The sequence below is a fragment of the Dasypus novemcinctus genome, chromosome 21, assembly GCF_030445035.2.
Source record: "Dasypus novemcinctus isolate mDasNov1 chromosome 21, mDasNov1.1.hap2, whole genome shotgun sequence".
Taxonomy (NCBI): domain Eukaryota; kingdom Metazoa; phylum Chordata; class Mammalia; order Cingulata; family Dasypodidae; genus Dasypus; species Dasypus novemcinctus.
The window spans coordinates 24,774,444-24,798,004 of NC_080693.1; the positions used below are offsets into that span (position 1 = coordinate 24,774,444).

Sequence of the window (23,561 nt, forward strand, 5' to 3'; positions counted from 1 at the left end):
GCGCGGGCGCAGCGCGCGGGCGAGATTGTGGTCTATATTTAGAGTATCTATATAAATATATATTGCCCTGGTTCCTGTCCCTTTTCCCCGGCCCCCTTCCGTCTAGGATTGTACCCACTCCGTCCTCGGCCCATTCCCAGCCCCTTTCGAGTCCCTAGTGCATGGAATAAAGTGGTTATTAAATCCCGGTGTGTCCCCGAGCCAGGGGCCTGCCTTTATCTCGGCGTCCTCGCCCACTTTCCCTCCCCTTCTGTCCCCCACCTCCAGTCTCGCTCTTCAGGGCCTAAGCCTCGGGGGCAGACAGGTAAGTAAAGAAGATAGAGCGGAGACTGAGGTTGGAACTGAAACCCGGTGGGAAAACTCTGAGGAGGGATGGGATCCTTGAAAAGAAAGCGGGATAAAGAATAAAATAAAACTGACTCTGGTGGGATTCGAACCCACAACCTTTGAATCGCTTTCTCGTTTCTAGAAGTCCAATGCGCTATCCATTGCGCCACAGAGCCGCTCGGCGGGCGGCGGCGTCTCGCGGCTTACGGGCAGTAGCGCGGGGAGGGGGCGGGGTAGGGGCTGGGTGAGAGGGAAGGGGGCGGGACGTGGCGCTGACTCGCGGCTTGGACCCGGCGGGGAAAGGCTTGGTGTAGACTCGGAGGCCAGCGGCGAGAGGGAGCCGACGCAACGCACGGAGGCAGGTGGGAGTGCGGACAGCTGTGAATGAGCTAGAGCGGAGCGCCGACTGCCGCCTAGGGGTGGTGGTTCCGGCCCAGCAGCACCCTTCTCCCGAACTGGCTCCGCCCATAAAAATAAACTCGTTTCGCTGTACATTTTTGTGTGTTTCTCTGTATTACTCTCATCCGTTCCGCCGAGATCCGGTGTCTCGATGGCCTCCCAGTCCCGATTTGAAAAATGTAAAGGAACTTGGCTAAATCACTGCTCCAATTGTCCCTTCTAGTCATTTAGGAAGAGCACAGGGAAACGGCCCTCCAGCATAGGTAGCGTGGCCGAGCGGTCTAAGGCGCTGGATTTAGGCTCCAGTCTCTTCGGAGGCGTGGGTTCGAATCCCACCGCTGCCAACTCAGGATTTTGGGATAGTGGATCATTTTATGAGGGTGAGACCCTTGGCAGCGAACTCCTTACCGTCTTCTTCCTCTGGTCGTGCAAAAGCGAAGGCCGCTTGAAAACTGTCACAGGAAGCGTCGCTTGTGGCTAACTGATCTCCACGTGGCTTCAAATTTACTTCAAACTTCCAGAATTAACGGAACTAGCCATTATATTTAAAAGATACAATCTGTTCTGATGGTGCTACAGGCTCCAGTTACCTCACGTGGAAATTTCAAAGAGTGGTGTCCTAGTTAGCTTTTCTTTTCAGAATCTGCAGGTCAGAAAGAACTATTGGTGCGAACGCAAAATAGAACAGTCGGTGTGCAAACAGTTCGGCGTTTACTCAAAAACCTAAATATAGAATTACCATATGACCCGGCAATCCCACTTCTAGGTATAGATCCAAAGGAATTAAAAGGGACTCGAACAGATATTTGCACACTGATGTTCACTCAGCAGCATTAATCACGGATGAATGGGTAAACAAAACGTGGTATACACAATGAAATATTATTTGTCCCTAAAAAGGAATTCAAGTTCTGATCCATCCCACAATACGGATGAACCTTAAAGACATCATGTTGGGTGAAACAAGCCAAATGCAAAAGGGCAGATGTTGTATAAGCTCACTGATATGAAATAACCAGAATATGCCAATTCATAGAGACAGAAAGTAGATTACAAATTACAGAGAGCAGGGATGGGGTGGAGTGGGGAATGGGGAGTTATTGCTTAATAGGTACAGAGTTTCCGATGGGGATGATGAAAAGTTTTGGTCACGCATAGTGGTGACGGTAGGGCCATGTTGTGAATATAATACCACTGAATAGTACACTTGAAAGCGGTTAAAATGGGACATTTAACGTTATATTTTATCACAATAGAAATTGAAAAGATAGGAGAAGGAAAAGAAAAGGAGGAAGAAGAGAATCTCATCTAAGAAACTAGATAAAACGTGTTTCAACGGAGCGCCGATAAAAGTAAGGTTCCACCGAGATTTGAACTCGGATCGCTGGATTCAGAGTCCAGAGTGCTAACCATTACACCATGGAACCTCCCTTCTGTGAGGCTCTCCACACATTCCACATATTTGTAGGCTTTCTATACTGTGTCCCACGTGAATTACAGTTCACTGAAAAAAAAAAAAAAAGAGTTTCTTAAAACTGTGCTGTCCCATACGGGGAACACTAGCCACATGTGGCTGTTGAGCACCTGAAATACGAATTGAGATTTGCTGAAAGTGTAAAATAAACACCGTATTTAGAAGACTTAGAACGAAAAAGTGTAAAATACTCGAGTAGTAATTTTTAAATATTGATTACATGCTGAAATAATAATTTAGATATAGTAGACTAAATAAAATATACTACTATTAAATTAATTTTACTCGTTTCTTTTTATTCTTTTTAATGTGGCTGCTAGAAAATTTTAAATCGCTCTAATGGCTTCCATAAATGCTGATCTAAAACGTCTCCACTTCCATTTCGTTCCTTCCCACCTTTCAAAACGAAAATTCCGCAGCACTTAACACCGCTTTACTTACAACTAAATAGCAGCATTTTTTAATCTCTCCGTTTTATTGTTTTATTCGAAGGAATAAACATCGATTATATAAAAATACTGACACTCGTGACGATTTTTCAAATTAAAAAACGAACGCCCGAACAGGGACTTGAACCCTGGACCCTCAGATTAAAAGTCTGATGCTCTACCGACTGAGCTATCCGGGCTCTTAATAAAACCTCCCTTTGCCTTCCCTAACAGCTACTTCCTTACGCCTGCCCACGCTCGCAGTACCAAAAGGGAATTGTGTGCGTTCGCGGAAAGAACTCGGGAAGAGACCAGGAGAAATCCAGGAAAGCCCGGCTGCTGCAGATTCCTCTTTCTGGGCTCCCTCTTCTTGGAACCCGGGCGGAGATTTGGACGCTGGGGTGGAGCGCCACCGAGGTTGGGACGGTGCAGTACCAAGACTGACCGCGCGGGGCCGCTACCGGCCGCCGGCTTCACCCGTAGAGCGGTTCCTCCCAGCCCTGGTGGCCTATATCCAGGGCACCCGCGGAACCTCCGCCCAGCGCCCCGCAGGCCGAGGGCGGGCCTGGAGCGGGAAGAAAGCCACCTGGGCTCTCCAGATGCCGCGCGTCCAGGCCCCACTTCGGTCTCCTAAACCAGCGGAGAAACTGAGGCCGGGAGTGCGAAAGACTAGGGAGCTTGGGGCAGCGCTTGGAGATGGGGGTGGGAGAGAGCTGGGGGTTGGCTGGCGAGCTCTTCCCGCCGCCCCGCCGCGCGCGGGGCTCACCTGTGTCTGACGCAGTCCTGTGTGACTTAGGGCCGAGTGTGGCTCACCTGCGGAGTGATTCACGTGTAGGAATGCGGTGCCCTGTGCTCAGTTCTGGCTGGGAAAGAGGAGGTAGGGGTCTTGGGGGAAGCTGGGTGTGGGCGGGCAGGGACACCAGGGCATCAGTCGGTCCCTTACCAGGCGGAGAGTAGTGTCCCAATCGTACAGGCGTCGCCTACGCCCTTTCATTCGGTCTCTGGGCCCGCCCTCCCCAGCGGGCCCCCGGCTCCTGATTTCGGTCGGGGTGGGTGGGCCCTGTCCTGCCAGCCAGAGGGACCGGCTATGCCAGAGACAAGCAAACAAGGAACCCGGCTCGGGAGTGTGGGCGGGGAGAGCGAGCCAGCCTGAGCCGTCAGCACAGAGCAAGGACCGAGGCCGGGAGCTTTGGAAAAGAGAGCGCGCAGGAGCGTTCCAGAGAGAGCTGGGCGCTTGCTCAGGCCCACCCTGCCCCCGGCCCTCCACGCAGCCGCCCAGCGCCCACGGCCCTGCCCGGCCTGCGCTCAGCTCCTCCAGCCCGGCTGCTGCTCTGGCCGCGAGGCCGGCTGCCCCCCGCCCTCCCCGCCTCCCAGCATGGCCGTGTACCGCGTCTGCGTGACCACTGGCCCCTACCTGAAGGCTGGCACCCTGGACAACATCTCTGTAACGCTGGTGGGCACGTGTGGTGAGAGCCCCAAGCAGCGGCTGGATCGTGTAGGCAGGGACTTCGCCAAGGGAGCCGTGAGTACAGACAGAGGAGGGAGGGAGGAGGGACCCCTGAGGGGCAGGGTGGGCTGGGGACCAGGAGGGAGGGAAGGAGTGTGGTCCTCATCCACCTCCCCCGCTCCTTAAATCCTGCAGAACTCAGGATATCAGTCCTGACCTGGCCACCACCCCTATTCCCATCCTAGCCTTTCCTGGGCAGGGAAAGCCCTAATCTGGCGCTGAGCCGTGAGTCGGGGCCTCACCTTTGGCAGTGGGCACAAGGCTAGTGGATTCCCCTCTCTGGGCCTGGTTTCCTTTTCTCTGGAGGGGACGGTGCTTGCCTCTGCCAGGTCCCCAGGATTGTCTGCTGGCGGCCCATGCAAGAGTGCCCCGCCGGCCAGGGAAGTGAAACCCGGAGCCCACTCTGCTGGCACAGCCGGCTCCCTGGCTGCTTGTGTCAGGAGGAAGGGGTGCCCTTTTCTACTTGCTACCAAGGCACTGTGTGGGTTAGTGGCAGCTGGCTTCTGCTGCGTGCTGGAATAGGTGGAGGTGCACCTTGCCAGGTGCGAGGGTGGCCTGGCAGTTCCCTGCCTCTCACCTGCTTGCTCCCTTTTCCCCCTCAGGTGCAGAAGTACAAGGTGCGCTGTTCAGCCGAGCTGGGCGAGCTCGTACTGCTTCGGCTACACAAGGAGCGCTACGCTTTCTTCCGCAAGGACTCCTGGTACTGCAGCCGCGTCTGTGTCACTGCCCCCGATGGAACCGTTTGCCACTTCCCCTGCTATCAGTGGATTGAGGGTTTCTGCACCGTTGAGCTGCGGCCGGGAACAGGTGGGCCAGAGGCAGGGGCTGGGCTGTGGGAAGGCAGCTGTTGGGATTAGGAGGGGGGTGCCTCACAGAGCTGGGGGTGTGGGGAATAGGCTTGGTTAGGGTAGCTGGAGTTCTGGGCTCCCTCATAGGTGCTTTCTGAAAAAGGGAGCCTCTAAATCCCTGAAATACCACCTGTACCCCACTGGAGACACACGCTCATATAGACATAAACCCACACTGTCACATATACTGGCACACACATTCACACAGAGACACAAGACACACACTCAGAGACACACACACACAAGAAGCAGCGTGCTTTCCACTGCCTCCCTCTGCACTTCCCCAGACTTAAGTCCTCCGGAAGCTGGAGAGGAATTAAAGTACAAGTTGAGTAACTGGATTTCAGCAGGTAGAGAAGTCTTAAGTGTTTAGAGAATAAAGCCAGAGGGGGGCCATCTCCTATTACTTAGCTTTTCTGGTACAGACGAAGTCCCCACGAGATGCTGTCAGGGTCCCTTGCTGAATTGGTAGGGCCTTTCAAGGGTGTTGGGCTTGAGCTCTTTGGGTGCCATAAGCCTCTGGGCTCTGGTATTTCCTGAGCTGTCGCATCCCCAGAGGTAAGACGAGGACTGGTCTAAGGGATGAGAGATGGATGTTCTAGGTCAAGGTCAGGCAAATCAACATGACCCTTGGCCCATAGTGAGTTCTTCATAGACCTCACTATACACCTCCCCAATCCATCCTCACATCACATCCATCCATCATGTCCCAGAATACATGTGCTCATCTGTTATTTGTCAAGTGCATATTATAGGTGGGGCGCCAGGTGCCACACCAGATACTGGGAATACAAGAATGAATGCAATGTGGCTTCTGCCCTCCAGGAGTTCATAATCTGGAAAGGAGACAAACAGGCAAACAATTAAGAAGAGAGTTATAATTTGGGGGTGGGGTGCCTCTTGAATGCATATAGAAGAGTTGGGCATCTGTGTAGGCTGTGGAAGTGGGTTCCCAGGTCAGGGAGTTTGGGGAAGGTTTGTTGGAGGAGATGTTGTTAGAAAAGAGACCTATATGATGAGGAACTTTCCTTCTCCACAGCAAGAACTGTTTGTCAGGACTCCCTTCCCCTCCTCCTGGATCACAGGAAACGGGAACTCCGGGCCCGCCAGGAATGCTACCGGTGAGGGTGGCTGCTTTGGGCTTCTTTCCCCATCTTTGTTCTGACCTGGGGGCGGTGGGCAGCGCTGATCAGGGCCCTCATCTATCCTGACCCTGACTTCAGACCCAGAATAGGACGAGGATTGGGTTGAGATGAGGAATTCCCCTTGGCCTATCCTCAGCCAACCTGGCCTTAATCCTCATCTCCTCCCAAGACCTTTCCAAACCAGCCTGGACATAGTGTCACCATCAGGTCCTACGCTGATCTGAAGCTCCAGGGCCTTCATGGAGGAAAGTCCTGTTCCTTGTCACCTGCCCAGAAAGTGGGTTGTTTCTGGGAGTCTTCATTTGAAGTCATGCCTTTCAAAGCTAAGACGGTACACCAAGTGTGACCTGCTGCCTCTGGCCTCTTTCTCCCGGAAGCTGGAAAATCTATGCCCCTGGCTTCCCCCGCATGGTGGACGTCAGCAGCTTTGAGGAGATGGAGTCAGACAGGAAATTTGCCTTGACCAAGACGACACCTTGTGCATCCCAGGGTGACAGGTGAGGACCACAGCTTGGGAAGGAGGTGGCGTGGAGGGGAGGGGCTATAACAAGCGCAGTTTATTCAAGTACCAGGAGTGGAGTGGGCTGGGGGTGGCCCTCTCAGGTCGGGAGCAGCGAGGACAGGGAGGAGCCCAGAGAGAGGGAGACCTGAAGACTCCGGGGGCAGGACAGAGCGGGGAATTAAGGGAATGGGTAGCAGGCCCCTCTGACCGGCTTCTGGCTTGTTCCCCGTGCCCTCAGCAGTGGGAATCGGTACCTGCCTGGCTTCCCCATGAAAATTGACATCCCGTCCCTGCTGCATATGGAGCCCAACATTCGCTACTCGGCCACCAAGACGACCTCACTCATCTTCAACGCCATCCCTGCGTGAGGCCCCTGCCCCTTTCTGCCCCTGCGCCTGGGCTACACAGCTCACACATCTGCCCCTCAGCCTTCCCCTGCCCTCAGCCTCCCCCCTGCCCTCAGCCTCCCCTCTCTGCCCTCAGCCTCCCCCCTGCCCTCAGCCTCCCCTCTCTGCCCTCAGCCTCCCCCCTCTACCTTCAGCCTTCCCTCTCTGCCCTCAGCCTACCCCCTCTGCCTTCAGCCTCCCCTCTCTGCCCTCAGCTTCCCCCCCCGCCCTCAGCCTCCCCCCTGCCCTCAGCCTCCTCCCTGCCCTCAGCCACCCCCCTCTGCCTTCAGCCTCCCCCCTCTGCCCTCAGCTTCCCCTCCGCCCTCAGCCTCCCCCCTGCCCTCAGTCTCCTCCCTGCCCTCAGCCTCCCCCCTCTGCCCTCAGCCTCCCCCCTCTGCCCTCAGCCTTCTCCCTCTGCCCTCAGCCTCCCCCCTCTGCCCTCAGCTTCCCCCCCGCCCTCAGCCTCCCCCCTGCCCTCAGCCTCCTCCCTGCCCTCAGCCTCCCCCCTCTGCCCTCAGCCTCCCCCCTGCCCTCAGCCTCCCCCTCTCTGCCCTCAGTCTTCCCCATGCCCTCAGCCTCCCCCCATCTGCTCTCAGTTTCCCCCCTCTGCCCTCAGCCTCCCCTTCTCTGCCCTCAGCCTCCCCCCTCTGCCCTCAGCCTCCCCCCTGCCCTCAGCCTCCCCCTCTCTGCCCTCAGTCTTCCCCATGCCCTCAGCCTCCCCCTCTCTGCTCTCAGTTTCCCCCCTCTGCCCTCAGCCTCCCCTTCTCTGCCCTCAGCCACCCCCTCTCTGCCCTCAGCCTCCCCCCCTCTTCCCTCAGCCTCCCCCTCTCTGCCCTCAGCCTCCCCCCCTGCCCTCAGCCTCCCCACTGCCCTCAGCCTCACTCCCCCTTTAGGCTCTCCATTCTCTATTTCCCTCTCACCTCCTCTTTGCTGTTAGTTGCCCCCTCTCTTTCCATTCCTCAAATGAGTTACGCCAGCGCACGTTATTGAGTACCTACTCTGTGCAGGACTTGGTCTGAGCCCTCTTCAGGGAGAGGCAGCATTCTGGGACCTTAAGCTTTAGGGATGGGGAATCAGCCTCCTTAGGTTCAAATTTGGAGTGGATTGAAGGCAGCCAAAGGGTGACTCAGGCCTCAGGCTAAGAGCCCATTCAGACGCCCCGGCAGGGCTCTTGGGCCAAAGGAGCATCTGGGAGGGTAGAGTACCTGAGATGATCAAATGGATATGCAGGTCTAGACAGAGAAGGGCCCAGGAGACACCAGGACAGCCAGCAAGGGCTCAGAGAAGGGTCACTGCAGACAGACCTATGGGAAGAGGGAGCTGGCATTTGGCCGAGGTCAAGGCATCTGCAGAGAGGAGGGCGTGGTGGCTGGGTTTGAGTGTGGGGTGACCGCAGGGTGTCCCAAAGGGTGTTTGCAGCAGGCTGTTGGAAGAGGAAGGCCTTTTCCCCACCCTTCTCCTCCTCAGCCTCTGCTCCCTCAATCATCAGCAAACGTCTGTGGAATGGGTGGGCGAGTATCTTAGTGAGCAAATGAGAAACTGGCACAGTTGTCCCTGGGCCTGTCAGATGGTTACCCTCCCCCTGCCACCTTCCTCTTGGTACCTCTGCTTTTTTACAGAACCTACCTTATTGGCCAGTTGCCACACACACACACACAAAAACCCTGCTCCTTGTGTCATTCCCTTTCATTTGATTTGGCACACACTTAGCGAGGGACTGTTATGAGCTGGGTGTGGCGGGGACACAGGGGACGCCTTGCGCACGTGCGCGTGTGGATCGAGAAAGGCTTCGTGAGGGCTCTGCATCTGAGACAAGTCTAGAAAAGACAGGCTTTTAATAGGTAGGAATGTAGCAGATGGCCTTCGAGGAGGCACAGCTTGCACAAAGCCCTGGAAGTGGGGATGGGCAGACTTCAAGTATCTTTTTGTGATTATAAAATAATACATGCTCATTGTAAAGAATTCCAACAGTGCAGACATTCACAAGGTGAAAAGTGCACATTCCTCTGTTTGCCAACCCCCTGTCATCAGCCCAGTGTACAAAGTATGTCTCTGGTTATGTTTGGAGAAAAGCTCTGGTTTGGGCTTGTCAAGTGCCCATGGCAGGGGGAGCAGGAAAGGTGGGTGGAACTCACCTGGCAGGGTGATTTCTGGGCTAGCCAGGCCCAGCAGAGGGGAGCGAGCAAAGGTCCTTGACCTCATGGAAGCTTGGGGAAAGCAGGCTAGACAACCAGCCAGGGCCTGCGTCTGAGCCCCGTCATTTCCCCCTTGGGGACTGGTAGATACCTCTACTCCGCGCATTCATCCTGTTGGGTCCTTCCAGGCTCTCAGGCTGGGGACACCGTGGCACCCAGCAGACCCCAGTCCTCAGGCTCCCACCCTCCCTTCTCTTCCCACTCAGGTCCTTGGGCCTGAAGCTTCGAGGGCTGCTGGACCGCAAGGGCTCCTGGAAGAAGCTGGATGACATCCGGAACATCTTCTGGTGCCACAAGACCTTCACTTCAGGTGTGCAGAGCCAGCTGGGAGGTGTCTAACCCTTACTTTACCCCCTGCTCAGACCCCTTCCTCCCCATCCTGGTGAAGGACCATCTCCCGGCCCTCCCAGGTGGCTGTGAGTGGGAGGGGCTCCTGGTTTCCTGGTGGGAAGAATAGAGGAGTGAGGACAGAAAGACATTCTGCTTGCCTGGTCTTGACCCTATCAGTGGCACCTGCCTCTCTTTCCCTATCCCTGGCCACTAAGAGTTCTGGGGTCTGGGGCCAGATAGACCTGGGTTCAAATCTTGGCTCTGCTACTTAACTGGGCAAGTCACTTCCTTTCACCTAGCCTCAGTGTCCAGTGTTGATTGGAGATATAAACCTCATAAGGCACAAAACCCAAGAGCAAAGGAAGGGCTGTCAGGAACAGCAGCTAGAGAGGTTTCCAGACCAGTCAGCCCCTCCCTTGCCCCCCAGAGTACGTCACAGAGCACTGGTGCGAGGACCTCTTCTTCGGGTATCAGTACCTGAATGGCGTCAACCCCGTCATGCTTCATTGCATCTCCAGCTTGCCCAGCAAGCTTCCCGTTACCAATGACATGGTGGCCCCCTTGCTTGGACCGGCCACCTGCCTGCAAACAGAGCTAGAGGTGGGTGAGCTAGAGGTGGGCCTGATAGGAGGGAGGTGGGTGAGTTGCCATTACTGACAAGGGATGTGAAGGGAGGCAAGGGGGCAGAGCAGGTATGGGCAAGGGACAGAGGAGGCCTCTGATGGGGCCTGTGAAGTGAGCAGAGCGACAGAGGGACAGCTTGGAGGAGGAGGAGGCCGTGCCCCTGTGCCGGGGCCTCCGAGAACCCTCTGCTGGGGCCCAAAGACTCCTCCCTTAGAAGAGGCCAAGGCCAGTGCCATCCAATACAGCGGGGGCCACCATGGAGGAGTGGGAGCCTTGGGGGCATGGGGAAGATGGTGACCCAGCCAAGCTCTGAGGCCTCCTGCACGAGGCTGGAGAGGCAGCTGGCTCGTTCTTACTGAGAATCGATTTTGCTGCTGGTGGGTACCATGAGTTCAGTCTCAGGGATTCCACTCAGCAGGACCTCATTCCAGACATTCTGGCAAGGGTGGGGTACCCAACCTTGGCCGTGAGTGCAGGCGCCAGGCGTTTCTGAGGCCCCACCTGGGGCGGGGAGAGCACTCTTAAAGCGTCTGGGCGCCTTCTCCAGAGGGGGACCATCTTCCTGGCCGACTACTGGATCCTGGCGGAGGCCCCGGTCCACTGCCTCAACGGACGCCAGCAGTACGTGGCCGCCCCGCTCTGCCTGCTGTGGCTCAACCCCCAGGGGGCGCTGGTGCCCTTGGCCATCCAGGTGAGCCTGGGGGCGGGGCCTCGGGGCCGGGGCCTCAGGGTCCTCTTAGCGGCTTTGAGGCCCACCCCCTTATTGCTCCGGCCACGCAGCTCAGCCAGACCCCCGGCCCAGACAGCCCCATCTTCCTGCCCACTGACGCCGACTGGGACTGGCTGCTGGCCAAGACGTGGGTGCGCAACGCCGAGTTCCTGGTGCACGAGAACAACACGCACTTTCTGTGCACGCACTTGCTGTGCGAGGCCTTCGCCATGGCCACGCTGCGTCAGCTGCCTCTCTGCCACCCTATCTATAAGGTCCGTGCCACCCTGGGGCGGGGCCAGAAGAGCGGGCCCTGGCGGCTTTCTGCCCTGACCTTTGGCTCAGGCGACTTCTTCCCTCCCTCGCAGCTCCTGCTTCCCCACACTCGCTACACGCTGCAGGTGAACACCATCGCCAGGGCCACGCTGCTCAACCCTGAGGGCCTCGTGGACAAGGTGCGGCCTGAGGCCCCGCCCCCCGCCTGCCAATCCCGTCCCCGAGACCCCGCTACCCCGCAGGCCCCGCCCCTAGCGTCCTTGCTCCGCCCACAGGCCTTGCTCTGCCTCCAATCCCATTCCATGGTCACCTCCGGCGCCCTCCAGCCCCGCCTCCTACTCGCCCCGCCCACAAGCCCCGCCCACAAGCCCTACCCACGGATCCCACCCACTCAGGCCGTGGCTCCGCCGGCTCCCGGAGGCGGGCAGGGTCCCCCCAGCCCGAGCGCAGCCCCCACTGACCCCGCCGAGCCCTGCTCTCGCCTCCTGGACTTTCTGCCCCTTCTGTTGGTCAGGCGGCAATCTGTGGGCTGTTTGACCTTGTTTGACCGTGTTTGACCGTGGTCGCCCACCGAGCCCCTGCCTGGGCCCACCTCGTCCCCAGGCCCCGGGGCAGAGAGTGGGCGGGTCTGGCGCAGAGCTGTGCTGTGTCCTCAGGTCACGTCCATCGGCAGGCAAGGCCTCCTCTACCTCATGAGCACCGGCCTGGCCCACTTCACCTACACCAATTTCTGCCTCCCGGATAGCCTGCGGGCCCGCGGCGTGCTGGCCATTCCCAACTACCACTACCGCGACGATGGCCTGAAGATCTGGGCAGCCATCGAGAGGTGCCCACCCAGGAGGGGTGCTTGGGGCTGGGGGCTCCTGGTGTTCTCAGGCCCCAGCATGGGGCATCTCTTGGGGAGTGAGAGTTGGGGTCCCTTGTGAAATGGCAGGTAGCTGTGGGCTGGCAGCGGCTGGGCTATGTGGGAATACAGGGGAGGAAGGGAGGGTGGGGCTGTCCGGAGGAGTCAATATCAGGGCAGGTGCCACAGCCAGGTGTGGGCGGGGCCTTGTGGCAGGTGGCTCTTCCTTCCTCAGAGGGGAGAAGCTCCCCCTGTCTGGGAAGTAGGCCCTGCGCACCCTGACTCAGGAGTGGGGTGGGGCTTGAAGGTTCCAGCTGGATCTGGGGGTCCTGGGTGGACTCTGGCTGCTGGCCTCTCCCCAGCCTGGGCAGATGCTGGGCCTTGGTTTGGCTGGGCCTGAGTCAGGGTCACCATGGTGGAAATGACATCTCTTTCCTGCAGCTTTGTCTCGGAAATGGTGGGCTACTATTACCCCAGTGATGCATCTGTGCAGCAGGATTCGGAGCTGCAGGCCTGGGTCGGCGAGATTTTTACTCAGGCGTTCCTGGGTCGGGAGAGCTCAGGTATCCCGTCCCCATCTCCCAAGCACAGTATTGGACATGGCCCCACCACGAATCAGCTCTAATTTACTGACCAGCCTTTGAATTTATACTATTATCATTTCCACTTAACAGATGAAGAAACAGGCACAGAGAAGGTTGCAAAGCGGCAGGCGCAGGATTCAGAGTCAGCTTCCACTGTCTCCAGGGCCTTTTCTTTCACCCACTGTTCTATGCTGCTTTGGTTCCTCCTTGATCTTTACAGAAGCCATCTATTCACTTCTGCTGGCTGATCTCCTTGGATGTGCCACATCATGTGGTAGGATCCATCTCTGGCCTCAAATCTCTGAGTTATACAAAGGATTCCAGAACCTTCTCTCATACCCTTTCTTTCTTTTAAAAAAGATTTATTTTATTTATTTCTCTCCCCTTCCCCCCCTGTTGTCTGCTCTCTGTGTCCATTCGCTGTGTGTTCTTCTATGTTTGCTTGTGTCTGTGGCACTGGGAAACTGCGTCTCTTTTTTGTTGCTGCGTCAGCTCTCCGTGTGTGCAGTGCCACTCCTGGGTAGGCTGTGCTTTTTTCACACGGGGCAGCTCTCCTTTTAGGGAACGCTTCTTGCGCATGGGGCTCCCCTATGTGGGGGACACCCCTATGTGGCACGGCACTCCTTGCGTATGGCAGCACTGTGCTTGGGCCAGCTCAGCACATGGGTCAGGAGGCCCTGGGGATCGAACCCATATGGTAGATGGATGCTCTATCAGTTGAGCCACATCCGCTTCCCTCTCATACCCTTTCGTGCCTGTCCTGCCAGGTGGCTCCTCTAGCCACCAACTCTCTCCATCTCCCCATTTCCTTTGACTGCAAACCACTTCAAGTAGGTTGTTCCTGATTCCTCTTTATTTGCTCCTGTCTCCTAAGCCTACCCCTCCCCTCTCCTACTGACACTGCCTGAGAGGCCTCTGAGACCCACCACCACCACCGCCGTGGCAGCCTCGCAGGCCTTCTGTCCTTAACTCCAGGCCAAGCAGATGCCCCAGGCCCCTTGAAAGTCTCCCTTTAGCTCCAGGAAAGGGATGTCCTGAATCTCCCATTCCGCTTGGGCCCCCTGCCGACTCCCCTTCCCTGCTGGTTTATCCAGAGCCTCTGTCTCCCTTCTCTATCCCTCCCTAACGGAATGATCCTGTCTTCCATTTCTCCTTTGTAGCTGATTTCCAGACTTGGGTATCCCCCAGACCATTCCTGGTAGCCTTTCAGGCTATCCCCTTGTCACCCTTAATACCAGTCCCCAAGAACTACAAACCATCCCTCTGGAGGATGACGGTGGCCGCTCTCAGGTCTTCACAGCCTGCTTACCTAGTGCCACTGTGCTATGCCATCTCAAAAACGTACAAGAGGCCTCTGTAGCTGGGCGTCGTAGAAGGAAAGGAAAAACAGAGGGTGGCCCCATTGTTTCCCCAGCCCTGGCCTGAGATGGAAGGCTGTCGCTGCTCTCAGCAGGGGGATGTGGCTGTCAACTGACTTAGCCGACCAGAGGCGTTCCTTCCAGGGGAGACCCAGGGAGCAGGATGGTCTGGGGTCATCTCCAAATAGAATGAACTTGACTCCCGCTGCTGCAGCCCTATCTGGAATGGGCTCTCAGGCTTAAAAAAAGTTCAAACATACAGGAAAGTAGTATATATAACGAAACCCATTTATGCACCATCCAGATACAACATTTAAAAATATTTGTTTAAAATATTGCTTTTTTTTGGTCAATGCCTTTTTAAATGATCTCTTTTTAAAGATACGTAGATCACACAAAATGTTATATTGAAAAATATAAGAGGTTCCCATATAACCCCACTCCCCCTGCCGCCAAAGCCTTTTAAAGTAAATAATCATCATCCTGATATTTCACCCCTAACCAATGACTTTTTTTTAAACAACCGCAATATCCTCACCATGCTTAGCAAAGTCGAAAAGACTCCCCAACATCACTGTCATTTGTAGTCCATATGCAAATGTCCCCACTTGTCCCAGTTTCCCCCCAGTTGGTCCTGTTGATTGGGGATTCAATCAAGGACTGCAAGGTGCATTTGTTTCTTTGGTCTCCCCTCCCCTGCTTTGAAAAATCACATGCCACTGACTTATGGAAGAGCCGCGGTTACTGTTTCACCATCTGAATTTCTCTCATTGCTTCCTCATGATGTCATTCATCTCGTCTCCTCTGTGTTTTACTGAAAGGTTCAACACTTTTGGCAGGAATCCTCCTCGGGTGCTGCTCTCTCCTCCAAATTGCATCACCCTGGGAGACAGGTGATGTCAGCTTGTCTCACTGTTGTTGATGCCAGGAATGATTTCTGGGGTAAGGTGGTAAGACCAGATCTCTTGGGTCTTTTCAAGGGGGACCCTCTCCCCATGCCTCACAAACCCACAGATCATCCTAAGCAGTCTTGGCCCCTACTGCCCTTCCTTGCGAGGGCTGGAATCCTAGGTGGCACAGCTCTCCTATCTCACTACCTTAAACAGGCCTCTGATTAATATATCAGATCATTCTTCAGGGAGACAAACAGCCCTGCTGAGCTGTTCGGCCTTCTTCTGGATTCTTACGTTTTAAGACAGAACACACGTGTCAACCTCAGTCAGTGTGACTTTATATCCATATTTCAGTGGGAAAAAATAAACATGAGGTACTACAAAATTCCCATAGGTGGTCTGACCCCAGCTTTATTTTTTTATTCCCTGTCCCCAAGATTAGACACACCAAACCCAAAAAGAACATTCAGAATATTCCCACCACTCCCAGGCAGAAGCCTGGCCCTCCCTCCCCACTCTCTGTCCAGTGGCACCAGCCTCTCTCCCATCATCTGGCCTCCAGACACTGGAGCCACTTTTGACTCACCTTCTGCCCTGCCTTCCTCCTTTCCTAAATCCAGTTGGGTGGCTAATCCCTATTGTCCCCACCCCAGTTCCAATTCCCCTCGCGCCACTCCTGCACTGTCGCAGTTGCTTCTCCTCTGGGCCCACGGCCCCAGGGAATCCTGGGCAGTGCCGGGAGGCCAGGGTGGTGGCCGCACACTGCTTCAACCTCCCTGCTGCCTGCATCCCTCCCGCCCCCTCGCCTTGTTTAGTCCCTGCTCCTCACTCTCTCCAGCTGTCACTTCATTCAGCCAATCACGACTGTGTTCTTCGTGTTTATTAAGTAGTAGTCTAGGTGCTGGGGTGCAGTAGTGAACAAGACAGAAGTTTCGGCCTTCATGGAGCTGAACATTCTTGTAGGGAGATACAGAAACAAGTATGTCAGGCAGTAAAAGCAAAATAAAAAGAATAAAGAGAAGGAAAAAAAAAAAAAGGAAAAAAGCCAGGCAGTTCTGCGTGCTAAGAAGAAAGAGGAAGCAGCACCAGGGGACATAGTGTGTGCAGGTAGGGGACTCTTTCAGGTGGGGTAGTCAGAGAAGGCCTCCCGGAGGAGGTGACTTTTGAAGAGAGATCTGAAGGAGACTGAAGGAAGGGAGAGAGCTGGTCTTCTGGATAGTTGGGGTCAGAGTATAAGGCAGGGATACAGTAAGTGCAAAGGCCCTGGGGTGGGAGCGTGTTTGGTATATATGAGGATCAGCAAGAAGGCCTGTGGGGCTGAAGTGGAGTATGTGAGGGGGAGAAAAGAAGGGAAGGAAACGAAATCAGAGAAGGAGTGATGGCCAGCTCAAGGAGGGCTGCGGCAGGGTGACAGACAGGAAGCTCCCAGAGGGTTTTGAGCAAGGGGGTGACATCTGATTTATGACTTTATAGGATCACTCTGGCTTCTTTGAGAAGAAGAGGCTGTAGAGGGGCAAGGGTGAAACAGACAGAAGGTGGAAGCAGGAGAAAGGTGACAGGGAAGAGTGATCTTCTAGATGGGGCCTGAACAACTGGATCAGGAGCACAGAAGTGGGACCACTGTGGGAGGGACAGGTTTGGAGGAGGGCGGATGGGAATCAAGCATTTGGTTTTGCAAATGTTAAGTTTGACATGCCTGGCAGACACCCTGGTGGAGGTGCCACGTAAGCAGCTGCTAGTCTGAGGCTAGAGTTGAGGGGTCAGATGGAGCTGGAGATGCAAATGTGGGGGTCGCCGTGGGCTCCAACGATGCCTTGCCCTCGGCCCTCTTCTCCCTCCAGCCCCTGGAATGCCTTCCTCTCTCATCTTCTCTTCCATCCGAAGCTTGCCCATCCTTCAGCTCAGTCAGGCCCCTTCTCTTCCTCCAGGAGCGTCTCCCCAAGCACTTTAGCCCCAGTGCTTATTTCTGCCCCACCTGCCCTCACCCGAAAGAGCCAAGCTGTGACCTCAGAGGCTGCCCCCTGCTTCCGCCACTGGGCGCTTATGAGCAACACACTGCACGGGCCCCTGGCTCTGCTGCTAAGCCCAGCAGGGGATGATTTCCTATCGGGTGCTTGGACACATCTCGGTGAACTGGGCAGAATTAAAGAATTAAGTTCCTCCCGGTTCCTCTGTCGGGAGCCCTGCTGGCCCGGCATTCTCTGGTCCCATCCCAGCACCGAGCCTTTATCCTGAAGCCCCTCCAGAGCCCACGAACCTTGGTGAGGACCACCCAGACCTCATCCCAACCCTGACCCTAAGCTAAAGACAGCGGCAACCAGATGCACAGGCCTTCCTTGCTGTCTCCTCGCCGGGAGCCCTAGCCCTGCCCTGAGGAACCCCATCCCCTCCGTGCACACCCTCTTTCCTTCCTCCCCACACCCAGGCTTCCCAAGCCGGCTGTGCACCCCAGGAGAGCTGGTGAGGTTCCTCACCGCAATCATCTTTAACTGCTCCGCCCAGCACGCCGCAGTCAACAGTGGACAGGTGAGGTTGCGGGGGCAGGCCTGGGGGTCAGCGGGCCCCTGCGAGGTTAGGCCCAGGAATGAACTTGAGGCCAGAGCTGGGAATGAGAGCAGGGCAGGTTAGGGTCAGGGTGGGTTTATGGTCAGCGCTGGGGTCAGAGAGGTGACTGGGGTGGAGCTGGGTCTGCATTTGTAATGGCAACTCCTGTTAGCGTCGCGCTGGGAGTGGAATTTATGGGCTCCTATTAGGGTTGTGACCCAGCCAGGTGGAGTATCAGGTTGCTCTATGGCACACCAGCTCAAGGCCCTTTTCTAGGGTTACCACCTCGCAGAGCCGCCTCCTTTGGTGACTCACATCCCCCTGTTCTGAAACATTGGGCATGGAGTGGCAGGGGGTGAGCTGGACTCCTGCCCCCCATCTGGCAACTTCTACCCTATTCACCTTCCTCTCCTCCCTTTCCCTCACCTCCCATTCCCTAATTGCAAGACCTGGGACAGCAGAGACAGGAGTCAGGAATGGTGAAGAATGAGTTAGTGCCCCCCCTCAATTCCAGCTAACCCAACTGGGGCGGGGGTCTCCACAGCATGACTTTGGGGCCTGGATGCCCAATGCCCCATCGTCCATGAGGAAGCCACCACCCCAGACCAAGGGAACCACCACCCTGAAGAGTTACCTGGATACTCTCCCAGAAGTGAACATCACCTGTAACAACCTTCTCCTCTTCTGGTTGGTCAGCCAAGAGCCCAAGGACCAGGTGTGTGTGGGAGTACAGTGGAGTTTTTCAGAGCTTGGTGGTGGCTTCTCCAAAGGGGCTTGGGGACTGACCGTTGGTGTTTATGTCCACTGCTGAGCTGCCTTGGGTTCTCTAGTTTCTTCAGATGATACTTGATCCCAAAAGACAATGAAGCAAACACCAGTTTACTGGTGTGGTACAACTTCCCTCCAACTCACCAGCTCATCCATCCATCCATCCATCCATCCACCCATCCATCCATCCAAACATCCAACCATTCTTCCTTCCATTCATCCAAACCTTCAACAAACATTTGTTGGGTGTCTCCCATGTGTAGCCGGTGCTGGGCACCAGGCATATAAAAGTGAGTGATACTCAGCTCTTGCCTTCAAGGTCTAGTCGGGGAGGCACAGAGGAGAGTGAAATAGGGTGCCACAGTGTTGTAGGAATTATTTCTGTGTGACTGCCACCATTAAACACATACTTCCTGTGCAACCAAAGAGTACCAGGCATTGTGGTGGGCAGTTCTGAACCCTGTCCTCTGAGCTTACAGTCTAGTGATAGAGGTAAGAAGGGGGCCATCTGCACCCTAACCAAATCTGGGGCAATCAGGGAAGGCTTCTTAGAGGATGTGACATCTAAGCTGAAACCTGCAGGACAGGTAGGAGTTAGGAAGACAAAGGGGCAGGGTTAGTTTCTAGACAGAGGGAAGGACGCGGGCCAAGGAGTGAAGGCAAGAGTACATGATGCATTTGTAGGGTCATGAATGGTTTTGTGTGGTGAAACAGCCAGGTGGAGAGGAAGGTATGGCTTTGCTAGGCACATTGCCCTCGCCACTGAAGAGTTTTAAGCCTGAGGTGACATGGTTAAATCTGTGGATAGATGGGAGGGGCCAATACAGAGGCAGAAAGGACAGAGAGGAGCCAGTGACACAGTCCAGACCAGGGAACAGCTCTTTAATCACCAGTTACCATCATCTCCATTTACACATTGCATTATCAGTCGTGCCGCCGTATTACTGGTCTTGCTTACAGGTTCCCTGACATTGCATGTGTATCCTCATTTCTCACACCTGACCCAGTTTGGTTCTAGGAAGACTGCAGATGTTTTATTTTCCTAACAAGTTTCTGGAATGCCAAGAACTCGGACCTGGGTCCTACCCCTTTCTGGTCCCAGGTATCACCTACCAAGGTTTCAGAGACATGCATTTCTGTCTCAGAGGGGTGGTAGGCAAGAGGACGAGTGTGGAGGGTTCCCTCCCCATAAGCCAGTGGGAAATCTAGCCTGGAAAGTGTAGCAACAACAATACTAACAGTGGCTGGTCATTACATCAGATACCTTATGTACACAGTTTTAAAATACAGAGCCGGCAAGTAACTACATTTAAAATGCCCAATATAGTGCCTGGCATATATGTGCTCAATAAATGGTAGCTTCATTTTACAGGGGAAAAAAGTAAGTTCAGAAATGCTGAGCAATTTGCCCAAGGTCACACAGCTAGTAAGTAGGCTTTGAGCTCAGTCTGTGTAGCATTTCTGTGTTCTACCTTTTTTGACTGTTTGCATTGTAGTTTTAGAAATTAGAATCAATTTCAAATTAAAAAAACTGGTTATTTGAAAAGACCAATAAAATAAAGAAACTGCAGGCAATTCTCATTGAGAAAAGAAGAGTACATAAACACACAACCTTAGGAATAAAAAAGGCACCCAGCCACAAATACAGAGATTAAAAAATTATAAGAAAACATGAATTGCAGCTCTAGGCCAACAAATTTGAAAATCTAGATGAAATGAATGATTTTCTAGGAAAATTAAAATAACCCAAACTTAACTCACAAAGAGATGAAAACCATACATAAATGTAAAATGTTGTAAAATTTCTGATCCCTCTCCCTGCAAAGGGAGATTCTATGAAACTGTCAAGGAACAGGTAATTCCTAAGGCACTCAGACTGCTCTGAAGCACAGAAAAACAATAGAAGCTTCTCAAATCATTTTACTGGCTTACAGAACCCCAGAACCAATACCTGGGAAAGGTAGTGCAAGAAAAGAGATGGGTCCAATGTAGAGTTTTCCTGTCCCATTTCCACCACTTACCACCTAATGTGACTTTGGATATATAATTTAGCATCTTGAAGCCTCATTTTTCTTCTCTATAAAATGAGAATGATGAGGGCACTTGTCTTACAGGGTGGTTGTGCCAGTCATGTAAAGTGCTTACAACATGTTAGCTGTTAGTAAGGAAATAATATTATAAACTTGTTTCATTTAGCTATAACAATCTTAAAAATAGAGCAGCTAATGTATACAAGACAATAGTGAACAGTAAAACAAGAATACACCATGATCAAATCTATTTTATTCTAAGAATGAAAGGAATGAAAGGATAGTTCAACCTGATGAAATATAACAATATAATTCATTACAGCAATAAAAAGAAACAACCATATAATCATCTCAATATATGATGAAAAGGCATTTGGCAAATGAGAACAGCAGCCATTACTAATAATAAAAAAAAAAAACCTCCCTGTAAAAAGAAACTCCTTAAAGGAGCTTTAAATATATACATATAAAGCCTATTTTAGAAAACAAAACACTATACTTTTGGTGAAATGAGAGTGGTCTCATTAAAGTCAGGAACAAGAAAATAATACCCACCATTACTGCTGTTCTGTTTCTGTTTTTGTTTTTTAACTTTGCTTTGGAAGTCTTCACCAGTGCAATAAGACAAGAAAAATAATTTTTTTGTCTTTATTTTTTAATATTACGTTAAAAAAATATGAGATCTCCATATACCCCCACCCCCCTCCCCCCACTCCTCCCCCCATAACAACAATCTCCTCCATCATCGTGAGACATTCATTGCAAGAATTTTTAAATATCAATATTACAACAGTTAAAGTGTATGGACGTTATATTGGATGGGGAAGCTGTGCTGTCTGGGAGGCTGGAGTTCATGCACTGTGACGTGACAATGGAGGGGAGGAGCAGTTGTGTACTGCCTCAGGATGGCATCGACTGAAGTTGACAGACTCATTGCCACATTTCTTGATTGCTGTCGTCCATGCTGTAAAGTGTGACCATGTATGGTGATGGTGAGTGTGTTGACAAAAATTTCATTATGGTTGCTGATTGTGAAGATGCCTCACAACCAGGATGCTGGCTGTCTTTAGAGGTTGGGTTTGGTGAAATTGTGAGGTAACAGGTGCCTTCTTGGGTCCATTTGCTGGAGGGTGTTTATGTTGACTTCAATTGTTTTATGAATGTGGTCGTGTCCTTTCTAGTTTGTAGAATAGCAGACATAGGCACTGGAAGGGGCCTTTAGAGCTTTTCTAATTCAGCACACCCATTTTCAGATCAGAAACTGAGTCTCAAGGAGTCAAAGTAATACTCAGACTTACCAGCAGAGGAAGCACTACCGCTTAGGTTGGCTGGTTTCCAAGGCCCATTCTGTCCCTTACCTTTGGACTTCGGGTGTTGGATGGCTGTTGTGTGTCAGACTGTGTGGAGTGGTGGTTTGGGGCTGTGGTTTGAAGGGTTTGTGTTTACAATTACTGCACCTGGGTTGTGCCTTAGAAGTCACCTGGACTGTGTGTTTGGGTGAGCATGGCCCTTCACTGTTCTTCACCCCATCCTGAGCATCGTCCTGACCCCTCCCCTGTTTCTCCTAGCGGCCCCTGGGCACCTACCCTGATGAGCACTTCACCGAGGAGGCCCCACGATGCAGTATCACCGCCTTCCAGAGCCGCCTGGCCCAGATCTCACGGGACATCCAGGAGCGGAACCAGAGCTTGGAGCTGCCCTATTGCTACCTGGACCCTCCCCTCATTGAGAACAGCGTCTCCATCTAACCCCCTCTCCCTGCTCCCCTGGGAGCACGGCCCTCCCTGGTCTCATCAGCCTGCACCTTCTCTGCACAGGCGGACCTTTCCCTGCCAGGCTGGCTCTCTCTGCACCAGGAGGGGCCAGCACAGCAGTGCCTGGGCCGAGAAGCCGCTGCCTCAAAGCAAACGCACAACAGATGCCTCCAGAAGGAAGGAAACCCACTACCCCTTGCCTAATTGGGCAGCCTCCTTCCTGCTCCATTCTCCTGTGGGTATCTACCTCCTCCCATTGGGACTCCCAAACTGGATCCCTGAGCTCTCATTCCCAGCCCTCTCCCACCTCAAAGCACCTCCTCCTACCTTGCCTCTTTGGTTCCCTTTTCCTGTGAGCCTAGGACCAACCAATTCCAGCTCCCTTTTCTGAAAGAGCTTGGAAATTGGGCAAAGCAGTGATACGTGCCTTTGCTCTGACATGTGGTCCCCTTTGACCCCAGCGTCTTCAAGGGGAGCAGGGGGATGGGAGCCCAGCTCATCTGGACCCCTAGGTGTAGTTCTCCTGGCCCAGGGTTGGAGGCATCTTTCCCAAACTCTTGTCCTAGTCCCACTCTCTTCCCATTTTTTCTATTTTTCGTCCTTAAGCCCTGTGAGTTCAATAAAAATCGACATGTTTGGCTCCCCTTTCATCCTTTTATGTTTTGATATGTGGGTGTGTGTGCGTGTGGGTGGTGGTGGTTGGGGGGATGTGTGCCAGGGGACAGAAAAGAGGGAGCAGCAGTGACTCAACAGATAACCTGTTCTGGAGACAGGAAGCTCCTCAGCCCAACCCAACACCCAGCTAAGCCCTATATTCTTGCAGACTGTGTCATCAGGAGGTGAAGGAATATCCAGACTCAAGGGACTAAAAGGAAAAAAGAAGGTGCTTTGCTAAGTCTCAGAATCCAGCTCCTGGGTGTGGTAGTTAATTTTGCATATCAAGGTCCGGTTCTTCCCTTCAAGACACACGGAGGACTCAACCTCTGGCCCTCTGTGGAGTCATGTGACTAGTTTTGGCCTAAGAATTATGAGCAGAAGCCATGCAGGTCATCTCTGGGCTGGAGCATTTAATTGCTGGTGTGAGACCCTCCAGAATTCTCTCTTCTCTGCCTCTGCTATTGTGGAAGCACATGTTGAAAGAGCACTTCTATGAGCTTGTGTCTCCAAGTGACTGTGAAATAGAGCCCTTTGTTGATGGATCTGAGTTGGATATGGAGCTAAGTAAGAAATAAACTTTTGTTGGGTTAAGCCATTGAAATTTTGCGATTGTTCGTTATTGCAGCATAACCTACTTTATCCTGACTGATATAGAGTCTGGTTGTCTCCTGTCCAGCGCCCTCACAGTCCTTAAAGCCAGGTCAGCCATATCTTCTCTCTCTGAAGTCACTCACTGCCTTCCTGGTTTCCTGCTTCTCCAGACCTCCTTGGCCCCCCAAGTCAACTTCTGTGGCAGATCAAACCCTAGTCCTAGCCTCTCTCTGGCCAGAATCACTGTGTCTTTAGATGATGACAGGGTACCTGTTTGTTCTTGTGGTGCTGGTGGCAGGAGAATCAGATGGCTTTAGTGTCAGAATAACAAGGAACTCGCCCAGAGCCTCAGGTGGGCAAGGACTTTGCTAGCTTCACCCCAGCGCTA

General features: G+C 53.5%; 1 protein-coding gene and 4 non-coding genes across 5 annotated transcripts; 2 read left to right on the forward strand and 3 right to left on the reverse strand.

The window, feature by feature from the left end:
• Positions 1 to 416: 416 nt before the first annotated feature.
• Positions 417 to 503, reverse strand: TRNAR-UCU (transfer RNA arginine (anticodon UCU)). Its single transcript is given in 2 exon segments — positions 417 to 452; positions 467 to 503. It is a non-coding gene; the product is annotated as a tRNA-Arg (tRNA).
• Positions 504 to 988: 485 nt separating this feature from the next.
• Positions 989 to 1,070, forward strand: TRNAL-UAG (transfer RNA leucine (anticodon UAG)). Its single transcript has one exon. It is a non-coding gene; the product is annotated as a tRNA-Leu (tRNA).
• A 1,011-nt stretch (positions 1,071 to 2,081) lies between these two features.
• On the reverse strand, positions 2,082 to 2,153 carry TRNAQ-CUG (transfer RNA glutamine (anticodon CUG)). Its single transcript has one exon. It is a non-coding gene; the product is annotated as a tRNA-Gln (tRNA).
• A 602-nt stretch (positions 2,154 to 2,755) lies between these two features.
• On the reverse strand, positions 2,756 to 2,828 carry TRNAK-UUU (transfer RNA lysine (anticodon UUU)). The gene has a single exon. It is a non-coding gene; the product is annotated as a tRNA-Lys (tRNA).
• A 266-nt stretch (positions 2,829 to 3,094) lies between these two features.
• On the forward strand, positions 3,095 to 22,575 carry LOC101433166 (hydroperoxide isomerase ALOXE3). The gene is made up of 15 exons (XM_058283525.2): positions 3,095 to 4,150; positions 4,738 to 4,942; positions 6,023 to 6,104; positions 6,506 to 6,625; positions 6,869 to 6,994; positions 9,418 to 9,521; positions 9,969 to 10,141; positions 10,713 to 10,856; positions 10,946 to 11,149; positions 11,243 to 11,329; positions 11,807 to 11,976; positions 12,436 to 12,557; positions 17,255 to 17,355; positions 17,918 to 18,088; positions 21,740 to 22,575. The coding sequence occupies exons 1-15, from the start codon at positions 4,004 to 4,006 to the stop codon at positions 21,917 to 21,919; spliced, it is 2,136 nt and encodes a 711-aa protein (XP_058139508.1). The 5' UTR covers positions 3,095 to 4,003; the 3' UTR covers positions 21,920 to 22,575.
• The last annotated feature ends 986 nt before the right edge of the window (positions 22,576 to 23,561 follow it).

Coding starts and splice junctions, on each gene's coding strand:
- LOC101433166 (XM_058283525.2), top strand. CDS start 4,004: ATGGCCGTGTACCGCGTCTGCGTGACCACTGGCCCCTACCTGAAGGCT. Junction 6,995..9,417: donor ATCTTCAACGCCATCCCTGC/GTGAGGCCCCTG, acceptor CTTCCCACTCAG/GTCCTTGGGCCTGAAGCTTC. Junction 10,142..10,712: donor GCCTGCAAACAGAGCTAGAG/GTGGGTGAGCTA, acceptor CGCCTTCTCCAG/AGGGGGACCATCTTCCTGGC.